Raw genomic sequence first — 18,694 nt, 5'->3', positions numbered from 1 at the left:
GTATAGGATAAAGCCTACCTGCAGTGTATACAGTCTGTATTTGTATATCTGTCAGTAACCACATACTGTCAGTTCCACGTTTACATGTTGACATTTCCCACCCCACTTACTGAGAGCATTGCTGTGGTACGTGACTCATCTGATACCGACGTCTTTCTTTCATATCTGTAAAGCTGAAACATCACGGTACATATAACTACAAACATTAGATTAGTATCATGTATACGAGCCGTGTATTATGTACCTTCAAGTTCTCAAAGAGCACCTCTTTGATCATCCTCTAGAAATCAGATGTTGGCAGAGGAAGGAAATGGGCTGATTTCTCCTGGTGTGTTGTTCTGGACATGGGCTAGGCCAGGAAGAGAAAGGCGGCGACCTTCTTTTGCCCTTGTCCATTACCGTCATCACATTGATCAGCAAAGACATGTCATCATTCGGGTTTTTGGGGTCTTTTTCTTCAGCCTATGCAGTTTTTGATCTGTATGTATTCCAATGTACTCTTTTTTACTGCACTCAATGAAAGACTTTGAGACACAGTTTTTCTGTTGTCTAAATCCTACTGTAAATTGTTTAAATTTGAAATGAAAATGTTGGAATAAAGTTTGTATATTGCCAACTATAACCCTGCTGCAATTTTCTTAATGTGTCTTACAGTTTTTATATTGGGAGTACCTTTTGAAAAGGCAGCATCCAAAACATGTGTAAAACGTATCCAGTAGAGTGCATAGCATATCGGCCTAGTACTGTAGCAGTGCAGGAACCGTTTCAGTGCGACTTTTAAAGCATTTAACTTTAATTATTCAAGACAATGGATGTTAACGTTTCCTCATCTGATTAACAGCATTTCCGGGAAATAACTTACGTCTCACATGCAAATGAGTAGTCGGTTGTCTTTTTCTTACAGTCATAAATGTGTAGACCGACCTCTAAAGCCAATTTCCCATTCCCAGAACGACTGGCAAATATCAACATTAAGATTTGAAAATGCCGGAGATAAGCCAAGTAGGTTACATTATTTACAGCGTTTTCCATTTGGATTTCGACATTTACGGCAGGCTTTGGGTGTGGATGTGCCTCATGAACAATAATGAGGTGGAAATAACTGTATCCTTGGTGAAGTACCTCCACAAAACAATTATGAATTGGGCCGTGACTAATTGAGCATCACCACCATATATTTCTGAGAAGGAAACTTGACTTGACTTGAATTGTGGCGATTAAGTACCCGGAAAAGACAATACTTTGTGTTGAGTCCACATGACACATGAGTTGTCATGTGTGCTGGATGCAGGTGAGCGGTCGCGCGGTTTCGGGAATTCCCAAAGACTAAACAAGGAAGATGCGGTCTGGAGTTATCGCATAATATCAACACACTCTCTCCCAGGTAATGTATGACTTGTTGAAATTAATAATCATTATTTAGTTTTAACAATTTGTCATTGATAAGTCAAAGGCGCATCAGATACCGTGACATTGTGAATACAATCACTGCTACTCAGTTTCGTTCTCTTCATTTAGAAAGAGCTATGGATGAATCTCGTTTAGCTCTACATGTGCCGTTGACATTAGGAATATATTGATTGTGTCATAACTACAGGTTACATTTTAGGAGGTTAGGTGTAATCGATTATTGGAATGGGGTTTTATAAAATAAACGACCCTAACATGGTGGCTGGACTCGTTACACAGTTTATCTTTTATAACTCTCTTTATCTCTCTCTTTTTCTTTCTCTTTTTTGTTGACAGTTTTGTGCCCGCCCCTTTCCTGGTGCTAATATCAGGTTTCTATGTGGCTCCACAGAAAGATCCAGCAGGTTGAAATACGGCTTCTGTAAAGCCTTTGTCCTCATTCGGTTCATGTGACTAGGTAAGTCAAAGCATCTATAGGCTACTACCTACACTCTACAGTCTACTTTGACTTTTTTACTGCTTGCCAAACATAGAATCTTCTGCTCTAGTCAACCTGGCTTATGCATGTAGGAATGTATCTCACTCTAAAGATTCAAGATTCATGCTGAGACTTGACTCATTCCTAATGGTGGGTTTCAGCTTGTCGGATGATGCTCAGTATGTAGTTGTGAAGTAGTGGTCATGGTGTCAATTCACCAAGCCGCCCTCTTTCTTCCTGTGTCTCCCCCTTTTGCTCTTCTTGCCCTTTTGTGGGCATACGATACATGCACGTGTATCACACAGACCTGCTACTTAGGATGCTGCACAGTTTTGCAGTGTCAACCACACAAGACATCTCAACAGACATTTTGGAGGTGTCTGTTTGACTGCTGTTGCTTGCAGCCTTCACAAGATTAGATACTCAGAATGTAGAGTACTGAAGGCAACACAATTATCTGCATGCAAAATCTTGTCCTGTTGCAGAAGGCAAAAATATGTGAAACTTTATAAAGAAGTTGGTTGCAAGTTCAAAAGTTATTTCACATCATGTTTTGTGACATACATTAATTCTGAACATTGGAAAACGTTCGACATAGCATTTATTTTTAAATCTCCATTTCTATGTAATGCAATCGTAATCAACAGTATTAATATTTGAGCTGAGCAAGATGCATTTAGCACGTACATGTTTGGGTGTTGGCGTTTCTCACTTTGTTGTTGCTATATTTGCTCAATAGATAAGCAGTAACACACGTACAGTAGATGGCTTGTTGTTTGAAAATCACAGATGTACTTTAAGAAGTGACTTAGTCATAGTGGTCAGAGTTTCCCGCAGAAAATGTGTTAGTTAATGTGGTAGGGTGGGGTTTGCCGTCAGACCGGGGGAGAGTGGGGGGTCTACTTCGTGCCAAAGACTAATGCGTGGGGGGGGGGGGGGGGGGGGGGGGCGTTCTGCAGAGAAGAGAGACTGGCGTTTTGGAATGGAAGGGAGAAAACAGGACAGAGTACAACGGCGGATATTGCTATAAAAAAATACATTTAAACAACGTTGTTAAGGCGGCAGGTGTGTCTTGCTTAGGCGGCCGCCTTAACTGAAAAGTGCTGCGGGAAACCCTGGGTGTTCAACAGGCATCCAGTGGAGGAAGCTGTTAGTTATAAACTAAGTTGAATAAGACATGGCTCGGCGGCTGACCTATCACTGCAGTCTCCCAGTAGTTCCAGAATGGGGCTATTGCTGACTGTATCTGTACTTGGATTGCTGTCTGATGTGGTGAGCTTGTGTGCTGAATCCATAATTGCCATCGAGCCACCAGTGGGTTCCAGAGCACGCCCAGATGGGTGAACTGGGAGGGTAACCTGAACACTGTTGGATGTATTGTTCAATCAGCTGGGAGACAGAAACACTGATCTGAGCTGCAGGGGGAAGCAGGGATGTCATGGTGGATCCAGAGGAACAGAGAGGACGGGTTGCATGGGCGGTTTTAATGACCTTAATTAGATCTGTTGCAGCAGACTGAGTCTGGGGGGTCACAGATAGCTGCTTACGAGTGAACTCTTGAGGATAAGCAGACTTATTAATGTACCACGTACGCACGCCCATGCAGTTTTGTGGACCAACAGTGCGAGCTATAGAGCTGCTAGGTCGCAGCTAAATCCCAAATGGTTATTGTTTAGGTACATTTCGTCATTTACATTTAGTCATTTAGCAGACGCTCTTAGGTACAGTTGTGTTTAGCTATAGTAGAAGTTCAGATGAAAAAGAGGTTGTACTTTGTTATCATACTGAGACAGTTTTAATGCACTTTCAATAGACGTCCCTGAACAGCAGTTTTATTACAAACAAAAAAACACATCTTTTATATTAAAGCTCTGTAATATTATTATCAGTCTACTAGCAGGTTGTTTTCAGCCCCAGGTGAACAAAGTACACAGTGCCTGACAACCATGTGTTATTGCCAGAAGTGATGCGTGAAGATTGGTACCAGGAAATGACTTGCCAACCACAGGAGGCCGTTTAACCCTTTTTGTACACCATGGCACTGCTGAACAACAGAGGATATACTGTGCAGTAGTGGAACATGCTTTTTGTACACCATGGCACTGCTGAACGACAGAGGATATACTGTGCAGTAGTGGAACATGCTTTTTGTACACCATGGCACTGCTGAACGACAGAGGATATACTGTGCAGTAGTGGAACATGCTTTTTAGTTTTGTTTGGAAATTGCGGCACTTCCTGTCTCTGTATTGCAGATTGGTGTATTGAAACAATAAGCTAAGAATAACTCCTAAGGGTACATCTGACTAATGCACACTTGCAATGAAGTGTGCTTGTCAAATCATCTGTACACTAGTCTAACCAGTTCCTACTGTGTATCGCCTGAGGTGCCACTGTGTGTGCATGCATCATGTTTTCACATGGACAATAACCAAACCTTAACGGATGACTAGGCTAGTCCCAAATGCCAGTAAGATTAAGCATCTCTATTTAGTGTAATATGGTGAGCTTCTCTCTTTCATCTGGCCTGGACAGACAATGTTTAATAGATTTTTGAAGTGCTTCACATTGAGTTTATTGATTGTAGTGGGGGTGTGGCAATTACCACAGTATGAGAGATACTTAATTCTTAAAGTATTAATTGAACCACCTTGATATTACCTATAATTGATGAATGCTGATTTGGGAGTACATCACCTTTTCGAGGCCTGCTCTCAGGCTGATAGGGAGGCCTTTTGCATGATGTGTGGCACCCCCTCCCCCCTTTTATTTTTTCTGAATGGAATGGATGGGGGCCTTTGGAGGTGTGAACAGGACGAGCTGGCACCATGGATTCTGGTTGCGTGACTCTGCTTGGATTTCACCATACTGAATTTGTCTTTAAAGTTTCCATTGAATCATGGGCAGTAAACATCTACACAGACACAAGGCCTACGGCCCAGTGTGACACACATACCTCATGAGAAGAGATTATTAGGTTAAGTGGCCATAAACACAGCAGACGTGGAGCCTATGGGAATCACATGGGGAAGAGGGGGAAACTACCAGTGACTCAGATCCAGGAGACCAGGAGGAGTCAGAGACTGACTCTGAGGAAATCCCCTAAATGTCACTTAGCCACACACAAGAACCACCTATATATAAACTTCCAACTGCAAATACACGCCAGATGATGTGACAGTGTTGTCTCCTCATTCACAGGGAGCTTCTAAAGGTACGAGTAAGCCATAGTTTGCTATGGCGAACCAGGAAGCCCCCAACCCCTCCTACACCGTCTTCGACCACTTTGTCCTAGCCCAGAGCTGCAAGGATGTGCAGCGCTACTTTGCGGAGCTGTGTCACCACCTCGAGGTGGACCCCCAGGACTATCAGACCTTCTACTCCAAGCTGAAGGAGAAGCTCAACTACTGGAAGGCCAAGGCCCTGTGGGTGAAACTGGATAAGAGAGCTGCTCATCCAGATTACCAGAACGGGAACGTTTGTGCTAAAAACAAGGTTTGTGTTCAGCGCCTGAGGACGACGAGATGACCTGAGTATTCAGCTGTTGAACTGTCAACTCGTCCTCATTCCTCACTTCATTGACTGCGTCTTCTCTTGTTGATCTTCCTCTCCCTCTCCTCCTTCCTCTTCCAGTGCCTGGTTCTGGGCGCAGGGCCATGTGGGTTGAGGACAGCCATAGAGCTGGCTCTGCTGGGAGCTCAGGTGGTGGTTCTGGAGAAGAGGGAGTCGTTTGCCAGGAACAACGTGCTGCACCTGTGGCCCTACACCATCTACGACCTTCGGGGCCTCAGCGCCAAAAAGTTCTATGGCAAATTCTGTACCGGTGCCCTAGATCACATCAGTGAGTGTTCCGTTTCCCAATCTAAGCTATGCTATGCTTATACAGTACCACACTCTTAGAGAACTGTAGAATATACATTTACATTTAGTCATTTAGCAGACGCTCTTATCCAGAGCGACTTACAGTAAATACAGGGACATTCCCCCCGAGGCAAGTAGGGTGAAGTGCCTTGCCCAAGGACACAACGTCAATTTGCACGGCCGGGAATCGAACCAGCAACCTTCGGATTACTAGCCCAATTCCCTAACCGCTCAGCCACCTGACTCCCGATATACAGCGCCTGTCTTGATATTCCTCTCCTACACCACAACATATACATTCAAATAATGTGGCTCCACTATTTCCTTCCATGTGAATGTCCACATCCACAGCACATGTTCATGTGTCTGTCTCCCCAGGCATCCGTCAGCTGCAGCTGATCCTGCTGAAGGTGGCTCTGCTGCTGGGGGTGGAGGTTCACACTGGGGTGGAGTTCGGAGGCCTGCAGGAGCCCTCGGAGAACACAGGTACACGTTCAACCTTCCCACCTCTTTCCGTCCCTCTTTCTCATCGCTCTGCCGTTGGCCCCCTGTCCCCTCATAGTGTGGATTCACACACTGAACAGAGATGCTCAGCTAAGAGGAATCGTGTCGCCGCAGTGTGTGTGCCGGTCTAATGCTTTGTCCTGCGCCTGTCTCTTCGTCAGGCTGGATGGCCAAGCTGCACCCAGAGTCTCATCCTGCCGGAACCTTCCAGTTTGATGTCTTCATCTCTGCTGGAGGAGGACGCTACGTCCCTGATGGTTACTACACGCACACACACGACACACACACACAAACTCCCGCACATCATAAAACGGTATACTGCTGATGTCACACATACAAATGACCCTATGTTAATATGCAATCATATTTACCATTCACCAAAACAAACAGGGTGTTACTGTTGCGGTACAACCGTGAATCTCGACTCAATTTCAGACCACCTAGAAGTGAGCCCTTCTGTTTTCCCTCTCCCCCACCAGGCTTCAAGAGGAAGGAGTTGAGAGGGAAGCTGGCCATCGGCATCACAGCCAACTTCATCAACAGACGCACGGCGGCCGAGGCCCAGGTGGCAGAGATCAGTGGTGTGGCTCGGATCTACAATCAGAAGTTCTTCCAGGACCTACTCACAGAGACAGGTACCACTTCACTATCTGGCTCCACAATCTCGGTGGTCTGTTCCCTGTTGTACCTCACCAAGACAGAACTTGCAGCATGTCTTTTCATCGAAGTGGTTTATTCCTCTCTTTCTTCATTTCCTGTGTCGATATAAATCCTGAGGCAATCCATTTGACATGGTATGTTCTTTGAGTCTGTGCTTTAGGGATGTTTCACAATGTCTTGCTTTATTTCCCTCTTAATCTCTCTCTCTCTTCCCCACCCCCCAATTCTTCCAGGTATTGATCTAGAGAATATTGTCTACTATAAGGATGACACCCACTACTTTGTCATGACTGCCAAGAAGAAGAGCCTGCTGAAGAAGGGCGTCATTAAGCAGGTAAGACCAGCATCACGACCCACATACATCATCCAGGAGCTACTGGCCTGCTGTCTCAGCATCTGTTCCCTCCAGGATCCACAGGGGGACCAGGGTACTAAACAACCCTGGTTAGCAGAGACTCCATATAACCTTGACCCTGTTGTTTTTCGGATCTCTGCCCTTGTAGGCCAGGATAGCTGTCGGTCTTTCACACACCAAGGGACTTGCCACTAGTCAACTGTTCTAGTTGTTTTTGCTGGGAAATGCTGTTCTGCCACATTCCCCACCATGTTATAGTACACCATCCCCACTCACTACTGTCTGTGACACTAAGCTAAGGATCAGCTTAGTGTTACAGAGCAACATGCAACACAGGACCGAGCTCACAGTTTCGCTTTCCAATCTTGTTTTCTGTACAGGGAGAGGAGCGAGTGGCTTTGTTGCCAAAATAGACTTTAGTTCAATCTCAAGGTCACACCACACTTATTGACTTCAGTTCTTCTGTGAGACATCAGTGAAATAAGATCCAGTTGATCTTAGAAACAAAATGGCGGACTGCATTGTCTTCCATTGCATAGTCTTCCCCCTAGCTTGGGTGTAACTTGAGCGTACTGCTTGAAGGCTTTATTCAAGTAATTGTCTGATCAGGACAAAGAGAACGGGCTTTGTCGTCACTCACCCCATCCCCTCCTCCTTGTTCTCTGTTTGCCAGGACTACGGTGATGCAGAGCAGCTTCTGGCCGCGTCCAACGTGGACCGCGAGGCCATGCTGCGTTATGCCCACGATGCGGCCCGCTTCTCCACAGGCTACCAGCTGCCTGATATGCAGTTTGCCCAGAACCACGCGGGCCGGCCCGACGTGGCCATGTTCGACTTCACCTGCATGCACCGCGCTGAGAACGCCTCCATCGTCCGGGAGAGGAGGGGCAACAAACTGCTGATTGGCCTGGTTGGAGACTGCCTGGTGGAGGTAGGTACTCGTCTATTAGTGGGTACGCTGGCTGGCTTCCTGGCTGTCTGTGACTCAGAGTGGTGATTCGCTAACGTAATATCAACTGTTGACGTTTCTCCTCATGTACATTTGCATGCATGTTCACACCTGTGTGTGTGTGTGTGTGTGTGTGTGTGTGTGTGTCACCAGCCGTTCTGGCCCTTGGGGACAGGCATAGCCCGGGGCTTCCTGGCATCCTTCGACACAGCCTGGATGGTGAGGAGCTGGGGTCTGGGCAAAGCGCCTCTGGAGGTCCTCGCACAGCGGTCAGTCTCATACTCTATCCTCCTGTTGATCTCCTCCTCCTGCTGTCCTGTTGTGCTGATGACTGCGCTGGTGACTCTGACTGTGAAGGTTACCTTCCTTGTGAATCTACAGAGAGAGTGTCTATCAGCTCCTGTCCCAGACAACTCCAGAGAACACCTGTAAAAACTACAGTGCCTACAGCATCAACCCAACCACCCGCTACAATCAGATTAAGTTGACGTCCATACAGGTCAACCAGGTAAGCATATAGTACCTGGAGCCACCAGCCTGCAGCCTCCTCAACTGCCTTTCTGTTGAAACAATATCTGAAGAGAGGAGACCTATTTAGGGTCATTCGTTTAAACTGACAACACAATCACATCAGTGTTTTTAGTCAATAATACTTACTGACAGGCCATTTGTTTATTGGCAGGAATTTGCTGCGCATATCAAGCGCTGGGTGGTAAGCAGGGACATTGTTTTTTTGATGTCCTCCCCAGGAGATTATTGATTTAAATGCTTTGGAGAGTTTCCAGAAAATATTGGATCGATAAAAACTGCATCAGAACTAGCCTTCAGCCTTTGAGTGGTAACAGAGGAGAGCTCACTGTGTCTGATGTGTACAACATTCACACAAACCTGTTGGTCCATCTCTAAGGTGAAACATCTGTACGACGTGGAAGACCCCCGTGAATCCAACCGCCTCAGCCAAAAGCAAAACAACAAGCCTCGCATGCGCAGAGGTGTGTTTCTTCAGTTTCATCCATTACCCGTTTCCACCTTGACTCTCGCCTGACACACATATATATGTAATATACTGAAGGAATGCCGTGATATTCTAGATGATTTATGGACTATTCCTATAGTGATTCCCCTCTGCGACTAAAGGGCCCGCTAAACTTTGTTTCCCCCGGCTGCAGATTCAACAGGTTTTGATGAGCTGCTGAAATGGTGTCAACAACACACAGGCGGGTACAAGGGGGTGAATGTGAAGGACCTGACTCAGTCCTGGAGGTCTGGTCTGGCTCTGTGTGCCCTCATACACAACTTTAGACCACAGCTCATGTGAGTATCTGAGCTCTGGTGCCCTGGCCGTAGCTACACAGACCGTGAGGCAACAAAAGAGTTGATAAAATACGAGCACATTATCCTGGCTTTGGAGGCAGATTCACTAACAGTTGACATTGTAGAGACGTTGAATTTGACCTTATCGGTCACCTTTACCTCTTCCACAGCTCTCAAGCTGTTGAGGTAGTATGAGCAAGCATATGAACTGTCAGTGCTCCTGTGCCCCAGTGACATGGCCTTGCTGGAGGAGTCCAACACCGTCCACAACAACCAGCTGGCCTTCAGCGTCCTGGAGAGCGAACTTGGCATCCCCCCCGTCATGTCTGCCAGCGACATGGCCACGCGCGGACAGATAGACAAGTTGTCCATGGTGCTTTACCTCACCCAGGTCCGCAATGCCTTTTCCAAGAGAACGCCCCCTAAAGGTAAGACTTAAAGTCAACTAAAATACTAATATGCAGGGAATACTGTATGTCCTCACTTTATCTTATTTATGTATTCAAATGACAATGTCACATTGTGTAGTTTTTACTGTCCTATAACTCAGGCTCAAAAACATTAGAGATGTATGTTTTAGTCATTGTGGATAGGCTTATCTGTATTTCCTTGCGTATTGTCTGGATATAATTCTGCTGAAACATTGTTTTGATTGTTGCACATGAAAGCAATGCAGCTCAATCTAGCATAAGTCGGTCAGGGCACAGCATCAAATCACCTATTTCTAAAAAGGATCAGGTGTCTCTCCCCCTCTCTGAAACGTGTTTGCTGTTGATTAGGGAAAGTGTTGGCACTGTCTCTTTAAGAGCATTACCCAGCATGCCCCTGGTGTGAGTGGCTGGTGCTATGCTAATAGCCATCCCTGATTGGCTGTTGTGCTCCTGCTCACACCGAGCCAGGCAGCAGGCAGAGCAAACGGCTACGGCGAGGACATGGCTTGTCAGACTAGGGCGGGCTCGCCTCGGAACGATCTAGCATTGCTGCTGTGACATAGGATTTCCCCGGGCTGCGTTTTAGAAGGTATTCTCACCCAACGTGCACTCTGTGGGATGTGTTGGTGGTCGGGGGCTGCTGGGTTCAGTGTAGACGTGATGCGGCGGTGTTTGCAGCCGGCTGGAGCGAGGTGGGTGTGACACCCGCCGCCTGTGATGCTGCGCGGCTGCGCTCCGCTCTGCCGGGGGAGACGCTGACAGATGCGCTTCCAGCAGGAGGGAGCAGCCTGTCCCTCACAGGGGGGTATGACTGTCACCTTATCTGCGGGGGAGGGGGGGAGGGGGGTCAGAAGGATTGCTACCGCTGTTGCATGTTGGATGAAATTGCATCTGCTGAGGAGCTGTGCCCTTTCTCTGGAGGCTGTGTGGTAAAAGAGGAAGCTGTCAGTTGGGACTGAAGAGGACGAAAGAATTGATCGATCAGTAAATGGAAGGCCCTGACCGGCGCGGATACTTTGATATAAAAGAGGCTTATATCGCAAATGGGTTCGGTTGTAGTTGCCTTTGTGCAGGAAGCGATCTGTCCTTTGACTTTGCATCAATCAGACAGCGTCAAACGGATGAGAGGAGAGTTTGTTTGGTGTGGACTCTGTCGCGCACTTGGTGACAACGTTTTTTCTTGCGTGTGTTTCTGTGTTGCAGAGCCTCAGACCCCGCTGACACCGTACAAATCCAGTGCTTTCTCCCGGACCCAGTCTGCAGTGTTCTTCCTCAACAAGCTGAAGCACAACTCCCTGCAGAGGCGCAAGGTAAGCTCAGAAGCAGAAACGCCACAGAGCGTCACTAAGAGGACAGCGGTCCACTGTTGACACATCTCAGGCATCACTCCATAACATCGAGGTGTTCTGAGATAAAGGGTTGTTGACTGAGCAGCTTAGACAGTCACTGTAACCTCAAGTTCACATTTTATTAGCCAGCACCTGGAGGTTTTTTTAGATGAGTGCTTGTGTTTTTATATAAAGTAGTGTGGAAAAGGTATCATCGTTCTATGGTCTAGCTTTGGCTTCTTTTTTAATCTTCCTCTCACTACTGTGTTTGCTAAGATAACAACGACTTCATTGTTCATTCATAAGCCTTCTGTCATACTCTTTCATAATTGGATCCATGAACACGTCACATGACTGATTGTGTTCTTCTTCACAGGAGAAGCTGGCATCCAGGAGAGAAGCAAAGCAGAGAGAGATGGGAGATGAGGAGGATGTGAGTGTTGCGTTCATTCTCCTCTGTGGGCTCTTACGCTGCATTGACCTTTTTCTGTTGGGATTGATGTTTTTAGTTTTGTGTTAGTGGATGACACCACCGAGCAAAGGAGCACCCAGTCCAAACCATTTGTTTATGTTACTGAGTAGTTACAATACTAATTCTCCTTCCTTCCCTTTCCCCTCAGCAAATATCCTCCCTCTCAGCCCCTGAGGTGAGTCCCAGGCCAGACCCGGACCCTGAGCCTGACCTGAACTGCAGCTCCCCGACAGGCAACTGTGAGGAGTGCTACTTCTGCGGTCAGAGGGTGTATGTGCTTGAGAGGATCAGCACTGAGGGCAAGTTCTTCCACCGGAGCTGCTTCACCTGCCATCGGTGTGGCACCACCCTGCGACTGGGGGGCTACACCTTCAGCCAGGAGACGGGTGAGGAGCGCTGGCCCGACGGAGGCTCTTTTGTGGAGTTCTTCCTTCATTTCATCCCAACCCTCTTGTCCTCTGTGAAGTGGGGTCTCATTCCTAAAAATATCACAGACTTCCACGTGGCAATGACTTGCGTCATGTACACTGTAGGAAGGACATTTAGGGAAGTACATGCAGAGAATGTTCTGGCTCATATTTACTAAACAAGAGACTTTTTGTTGTTACAAAAGGTGGACAGCTAATGTTGGCTCTCTGAGGATATGTTGACTCATGGTCATTTCCCAGCATGAGCCACTAAAATAAGATGAACAGAGTGGAGGTCTGCTTTCTGAGATTTTAAGACCCATCATTATTTTGTTAGATCATGTTTTCCCATCTCTGAAAAGCATTCAACCTGCAGAATGTGTGAATTTCAACAGCTGTGCAACCTGTTGTGATGTAAAGGTACTGTAGGTACTCAACAACCACAACACCATTTTCATGGCAAAAATGGAGCACAGTTTAATTTATTTAGCAGAGACATGCATAATGTATGAGAGTACCCTTTTTAAGGGGGTGGGGTGTTGTAGTCAAGACAGGAAAGAGACAGAGTTGTCAGCCATGCAACCTCACGGGTAACGGTTCCAGACTGCAAGCTGTTGTTTTTCTGTGACGTTCCCTCAGGGAGGTTCTATTGTGAGCTGCACTCAGAGGATCTGGAGCTGGAAAGCATGAGAGAACCCAGATCTTTACAGGTTGGTCACCGCGGAAACGAGAACACAAGCTGCTGGTGCTTGAGCCCAGGTTGACCTCCAGTCTGGCGCTTGATGCATGGTAGTTCATACTGTAGCCCCTCCGCATGCCCTGGTGAGCTAAGTGATCCAGGGAATGTAGTACACTCCCAGTGTGCATTATTTAGGGCTGTTTGAATGTACAGTGTTTACAATTGACTGGCTTATGGTACATTATACTTCCAAAGCAATTATGGACAAGGAGTTGAAAAGCGTAATAGGTCACAGGGTCCTGCTTCATGGCAATGCATTCTGCTCTGACTATCTTTTCCACAAAGTATTTCATTCAGTTCCTTCCCCCCCCCCCCCCCCCTCTACAGGATGGAGAGGAGGAGACGGTAGAGTATGGTGTCTCCGGTGAGGACGACGCTCATTCTTCAGATGATAACACCCTGGACTGTGGCCTCGCGGAGCCGCAGCCCGCTGAGGGCCAGAGGCCGCCCAGCCCGGCTGAGCCTGAGGAGGGGCCCCAGGAGCCCCAGCCACCCCCAGACCCTCCAGCCTGTCAGAGTGGACTCCAGCCTGGCGACGAGGACCAGAGGGGCGCCGAGACGTCCCACCCCGTTCCAGCGCCTCGCCCCTCGCGCTACGCCTCCCCCAGCCCTCAGCCCTCCCCTCCGGTGCCTAAACCTCGATCCATCCACCTGACCACCCTCAGGGATCCCTCCTCCCCCCCTGAGCGGCTCACCCCCCCGGCCCCTTCCCAGGAGAACAGGACCCCCGGGCCAGCGGAGGCCGGCTCCAGACCCAAGCAGTCCCTACGGAAGCTCCAGCTGAGCGCCGAGGAGAAGGACCAGCTGCTGAACCTGACCTACAGCCACGACTCCGACTCAGAGACCCCCGGGGGCTCCTCCTCCTGCTCCTCTTCCTCCGCCACGGCGGGGGGGCCCAGCCCCCCCAAGCCCGGCCGGCACAGGGAGGATCACTGGAGCGGCAGCTGGGGACCGGGGGCGCAGGTCCGAGATCATAGGAACCGGCGCTGCTTCAGACGGAAAGAGGAGCCCGGAGGCCAGAACCAGCCCGCCAAGGTCCGATCCAAGTTCTCCCCCTGGAACCTCTCCTCCCCCAGGCTGGGCAGAGACCACAGACTCAGTGTCCTCAACATCCACCCAGGTAGGACGGGCAGACCAAACTCCTTTCGTGTACGTGGGACAGACTTGAACCTCTTAAATAGCCTTAAATAGTATGAGACATGCAGGACATCCAACTGGTGTTGTCGACGGTCTCGGCTGTCCTGTCGGTCATGATAATGCAATGCTAATGGCGTGAGATGGACTCCGGACGCAGCTCGAATATTAACCGTTATCCGTCCGTCTCCATAGAAACTGCGGATGAGTACGGCCACAAAGCGTCCGAGGAAGAGGGTGCTGATGGGGATGAGGACGAGGATGACGACGACATGTTTGAGAAAGATGACAGCGATTTGTTCGATGAGAAGGTATTGGTGTGCGACCGCTCAAACCCCGCATGCACACGTGCCAGCACACACACACACCAGCACACACACACACACGCCAGCACACACACACACACATCCCACACTCCTCTGTTTGCAGTTCCAGGCTATCCCCTCGGACCCAGTAGAGGCCGGAAAGATGGAACTGATGAAGATGAGAACCCTGGAAAGGCGGGCGAAGATATGCGAAATGCAGCGCTTCACCAAGGCCCAGGTCAGTGCACTGATCTCAGTCCAGTTACTAAAGCCCTCGGCCAGGTCACTTGGTCCACCACGCTGCCGCTCTCGGACCGACCTTGCTTTATGGTGTTGCCACACCCAAGGTAGGTTCGGGGTGCAAGTCTGACGGGCCTCTCCTCTCTGTCACCCCTGTAGTCTATCCAGAGGCGGCTGGAGGAGATCGAGGTGACGTTCAAGGAGCTGGAGGAGAAGGGGGTGGTGCTGGAGAGGGCTCTCAGAGGAGAAGCAGGTGAGGGGCCAGCGGTGTCATCCCCAGCTCGCCACGATCCCAGACCACGACCCCAGACGGAACGAACGGGAATGGGCCTTCTGATCTCCCTGTGACGGTTCTACGAGACCTGGATAGAAGCGTTTACAGTTTTTTAATGAGGGCATGGAACACAGACGAGCCTAAAAATGTGTCGCCCTTCCGCACCATACCCCCCCCCCCCCCTCCTCCCGCTCGTTATCACACGCGCTGCCTGTCGCCCTCACACCCTGGGGGCTGTCCTCCCTCTCGTTCTCACACTCTCTCTCCCTTCAGGCGGAGGTGGTTCTCCTGAGATGATCGAACAGTGGATCCAGCTGGTCCACGAGAAGAACGAGCTGGTCTCTGAGGAGTCGGACCTCATGGTGGCGTGAGTACAACCCCCTCTTCTGTCTGTGTGTGTGTGATAGAATACATCCTGATTGGCCAAGTACGCTCCCCGCGCTGAACAGTGTGGTCATTGTCTGCCCCAGCCAACAGTTGACTCTCTCTCTCTCACTGCATGAGCCGTCTCTTTGTTGGCTTGGTCCTCATGATGAGGCTGTGGTGTTCATCCCGCCGTCACATGACTGAGCGGGGTGTCTTTTCTGTGGGGCTTCAGTCGAGGGAGAGCAGGCTGTCCTCCCAGAGGCTGGACCTGTCTGCTCTTGTTCACCTGGTCTCTCTGTCTCTCTCTCTGGCCCTCAGGTCCAGACAGTTGGAGCTGGAGGACAAACAGAGCATGTTGGAAATGGAGCTGCGGAAACACATGGAGCTAAGTGGTATGTACTCGCCTGTATCGTTGTGTGTGTGTGTGTGTGTGTGTGAGTCGTGTGTGCTTGTGAGTGGCTCACTGGTATTAATCTTGTGTATGTGTGTGTGCCAGACTCTGAGAAGACGGCGGAGCAGCGGGCCGAGGAGGAGCGTGTCCTGCAGCAGATGATCGAGGTGGTGGACATGAGGGACTCTCTGGTGTCCTTCCTGGAGGAGAAGAGGCTGAAGGAACTGAGCGAGGAGCAGCACATCATCACCATCATGGAGGCCAAGAGACACTCCTCGCCTGGAGCCCAGGTGCACTGGGCGTGAGAGGCAGTCACTCGGACGCTTTCTCACACACACACACACACACACACACACACACACACACACAGAGACAAGTATGATGGAGATGGATTTGCTGCTTACAAACTCGGGTGCTGTCCTCCATTTGCAAAGCCAAAGATGTATTGACTGTACATTTGCAAAAGATGCATTGTCAAAGATGAGTTGTGCTCTCGGGGAACGAGGGCCAAGGTCCTGAGAGGCCAAGTGAATTCCAGGATAACCGCTCGAGGGCCGGAGATCTGAAGCCTGCTAAGTGGCTTCATCCAAACTGACAGCCTCACCTGCCAAACCTGGCCCAGCCAAGCGTCCAGCAGCCCGGAGACAGAGGGAGCCCGGCTGCTAGCTGCGCCCCCCCTCCCCTCGCTGCAGCACACACACTGAGGAGAGAGAGCTGGAACACAGGTCACAAAACTGGGACTTGAAGCCCAAAACGCAGCTTCTTTACACAGGTCGGACCGTGTTGTTAAAGTCTGTGTTTATTTGCTTGTCAGCTTGAACTAATTCAGATGCACAACAGCAATGTACATACCGCAGCTCCATGTTGAATATTTGTACACTGTATAAGATACTAGTGTCATAGTGTCTCGGAATAATAATAATGATATTTAGATGACCTCGTATGAAAAATGTTGATATTGAATAACAAAGTTGTTTTTTTATTATTTACTTTTTCTTTTCCTTTGTTGGCACTTTTAGTTGTTCACCATGTGCTGTGTGTTTGTGTGCATGTTACATAGATGGCTATTGTCTCAGGGTTGACAAGCACTCTTCTAGTATTTGTTACAAAATGGTCGTTCCTTCAACTGAAGGGTTTCAGCATATGGTGTGGTTTAGATGAGTTATGGCTTCGGGAAGATGTGGCACTGAAGAATAGAAAGGTAGTCTGAAGTGACAGGGTACTTTGAGTAGCGTGTTAGCCATCCATCATCCCACATTTGCAGATGTCTCATGTGTTGACAGTATAGCCCAGTACAAGATAGGCTGGGCCTTTGTTGTGAGTGAGACCCAACCTTATGTATCTGTTGTAAAATGCTGCCATCTTGTCCTGCCAGGACAGCACTTTCAAAGTATATAAAATAAAGAACACGCACTTTCACTTGTGTCTAATAAAGACCTACCCAGTTTGTCTCCTATCAAGTCCATCAAATGCCAATACTTTTATTAAAACGGTGCGTACTAATGCTGCTTTGTACACATCCGTCACCGTATTTATACTCGCTTAAAGTGTTGCATCCTTGTCATGGATCACTGCCCCTGCTATTCCCATTACTTACCACTAGGGTGCACACTTAAGCCTCTGAGTCTGCACAACCATGTTTACCAGAAGATAGCCCAGTGACTGAAGGAAAACCCCTCCTGAATGTCTCTTTGATGCAAGGCCTAGAGAGCAACATATCAATCTGCATCCAGGATTGCATGTTTAAAAAGCAAATGGCTAAACTCCTGGTGACATGGAAGATTTAGGCATAAATCCGCAAAACATTGTCAGTCCTTTGATAAGTGGTCGATATGATGTCACACTGGTATTACTCGTTCATGTGTTCAGTGTTTCATCTGATTCCCACCTGACAGGAATATCCATGACAGTGTTCTGCTGATTCAGTCAGTACCGTCCACCTCTGCAGAGCTGAACCTTGGTTTGCCCCAGTCAGCAGATGCTACAGGAAGGGTGTGTATGCTGGTGGGGATTTGACCTCACAGCAGAGAACATCTATCCAGTCAGTTGGTGTAACTGTGAAACCTGCCTGCCCTCATTAAGCCTGTTATCACAGCAGAGGCTTGACCTAAGCTGTTCCCTCGTCCAAGATAGGAGCTCAAGTGGACCCTCTCTTCTTCACACACATGCAAAAGACCGGCAGTGAAGGTATCAGCTACTGCCGCAGAAGGTTCTAAAACTGTCTGCTTGATTCTGATATGAACAAACCATTACTATCAGAATGATAGTAAGTGAGATAAATGAGAGTGGGTTGTGCTACTTTGTGTTACATTATGTGCTAGTACTACTGTCTATGAGTAAGATTGCGTTCATGTACATTTTTGTGTTCTACAAAGACGATGGCCAAAACACAAGTCCTAGATGGTTTCAATCTCTCTCAGTAACTGTTATTTTTGAAAATGTATGTAGATTCATTAGTAGTGAATATGTATGTCACTTATCTGACTGAGGATAATGGGATCTTAGTAGTAGAATCATGAACTCTCTCTCTGCTTCATATACAAACCACTTTACAAGAGAAAGAGCAGTAAGAACAGAAATTGGAAGAAACAACATGCTTGTAAATATTAGTTTGTTGATGGCAGTTGTCATGTGTGGAAACATGTTTTACCTGAGGGAAGGAGCTCTTAGACGACGCCTGTTATTGTTTGCTGTGTATTTATATAATCTCACACAGGCAGAAGAGTGTTTACATGCAAGCGTAGATTGCAGTTAAGTTTTGAGCCTCCTCAGGCTTAATTCATTTACACCCAAACTGTCATTACACCTGGAGCGCATAACTTTGATCATCTAAATTAATGATCTTGATGCGTTCAATTCACATGGGATTAATTTGTGTTTTTCAGCTACAGTACAGTGCTGCATGCAGCACTGTTTTACCTCTATTCTTTCCGCCTCATCTTTTTCCGCCTCTCTGTGGAGCGTGTTAGAGCTGAAGAGTTAGACGGCGACGGTAACCAGGGTGTGATCTCATGTCAATCAAACACATTTTCCATTTGTTGCTGTTTTAATTCAAAATGTACAAGGTCAAAGCTGC

At 48.1% G+C, this 18,694-nt stretch overlaps 1 protein-coding gene across 2 annotated transcripts; it reads left to right on the top strand.

Moving 5' to 3' along the window:
- The first annotated feature begins 1,294 nt into the window (after positions 1-1,294).
- On the top strand, positions 1,295-17,064 carry mical1 (microtubule associated monooxygenase, calponin and LIM domain containing 1). 2 transcript variants are annotated; one of them, XM_067240146.1, is made up of 25 exons: positions 1,295-1,384; positions 1,802-1,867; positions 5,090-5,383; positions 5,522-5,729; positions 6,128-6,235; positions 6,415-6,510; positions 6,733-6,888; positions 7,147-7,247; positions 7,942-8,199; positions 8,371-8,486; positions 8,599-8,725; positions 9,125-9,209; positions 9,387-9,531; positions 9,763-9,959; positions 11,166-11,272; positions 11,667-11,723; positions 11,911-12,148; positions 12,809-12,879; positions 13,236-14,028; positions 14,238-14,353; positions 14,472-14,585; positions 14,747-14,840; positions 15,135-15,228; positions 15,546-15,619; positions 15,724-17,064. In XM_067240146.1, the coding sequence occupies exons 3-25, from the start codon at positions 5,126-5,128 to the stop codon at positions 15,921-15,923; spliced, it is 3,813 nt and encodes a 1,270-aa protein (XP_067096247.1). In that variant the 5' UTR covers positions 1,295-1,384; positions 1,802-1,867; positions 5,090-5,125; the 3' UTR covers positions 15,924-17,064. The 2 variants fall into 2 exon arrangements, with proteins under 2 accessions (XP_067096247.1, XP_067096246.1); XM_067240145.1 differs by having other exon boundaries at positions 1,342-1,384; positions 1,747-1,867.
- Positions 17,065-18,694: the final 1,630 nt, after the last annotated feature.

This window comes from Osmerus mordax, chromosome 7 (genome assembly GCF_038355195.1).
Source record: "Osmerus mordax isolate fOsmMor3 chromosome 7, fOsmMor3.pri, whole genome shotgun sequence".
In the NCBI taxonomy this organism is placed as follows: domain Eukaryota; kingdom Metazoa; phylum Chordata; class Actinopteri; order Osmeriformes; family Osmeridae; genus Osmerus; species Osmerus mordax.
This window is presented reverse-complemented; position numbering and strand designations above follow the sequence as displayed.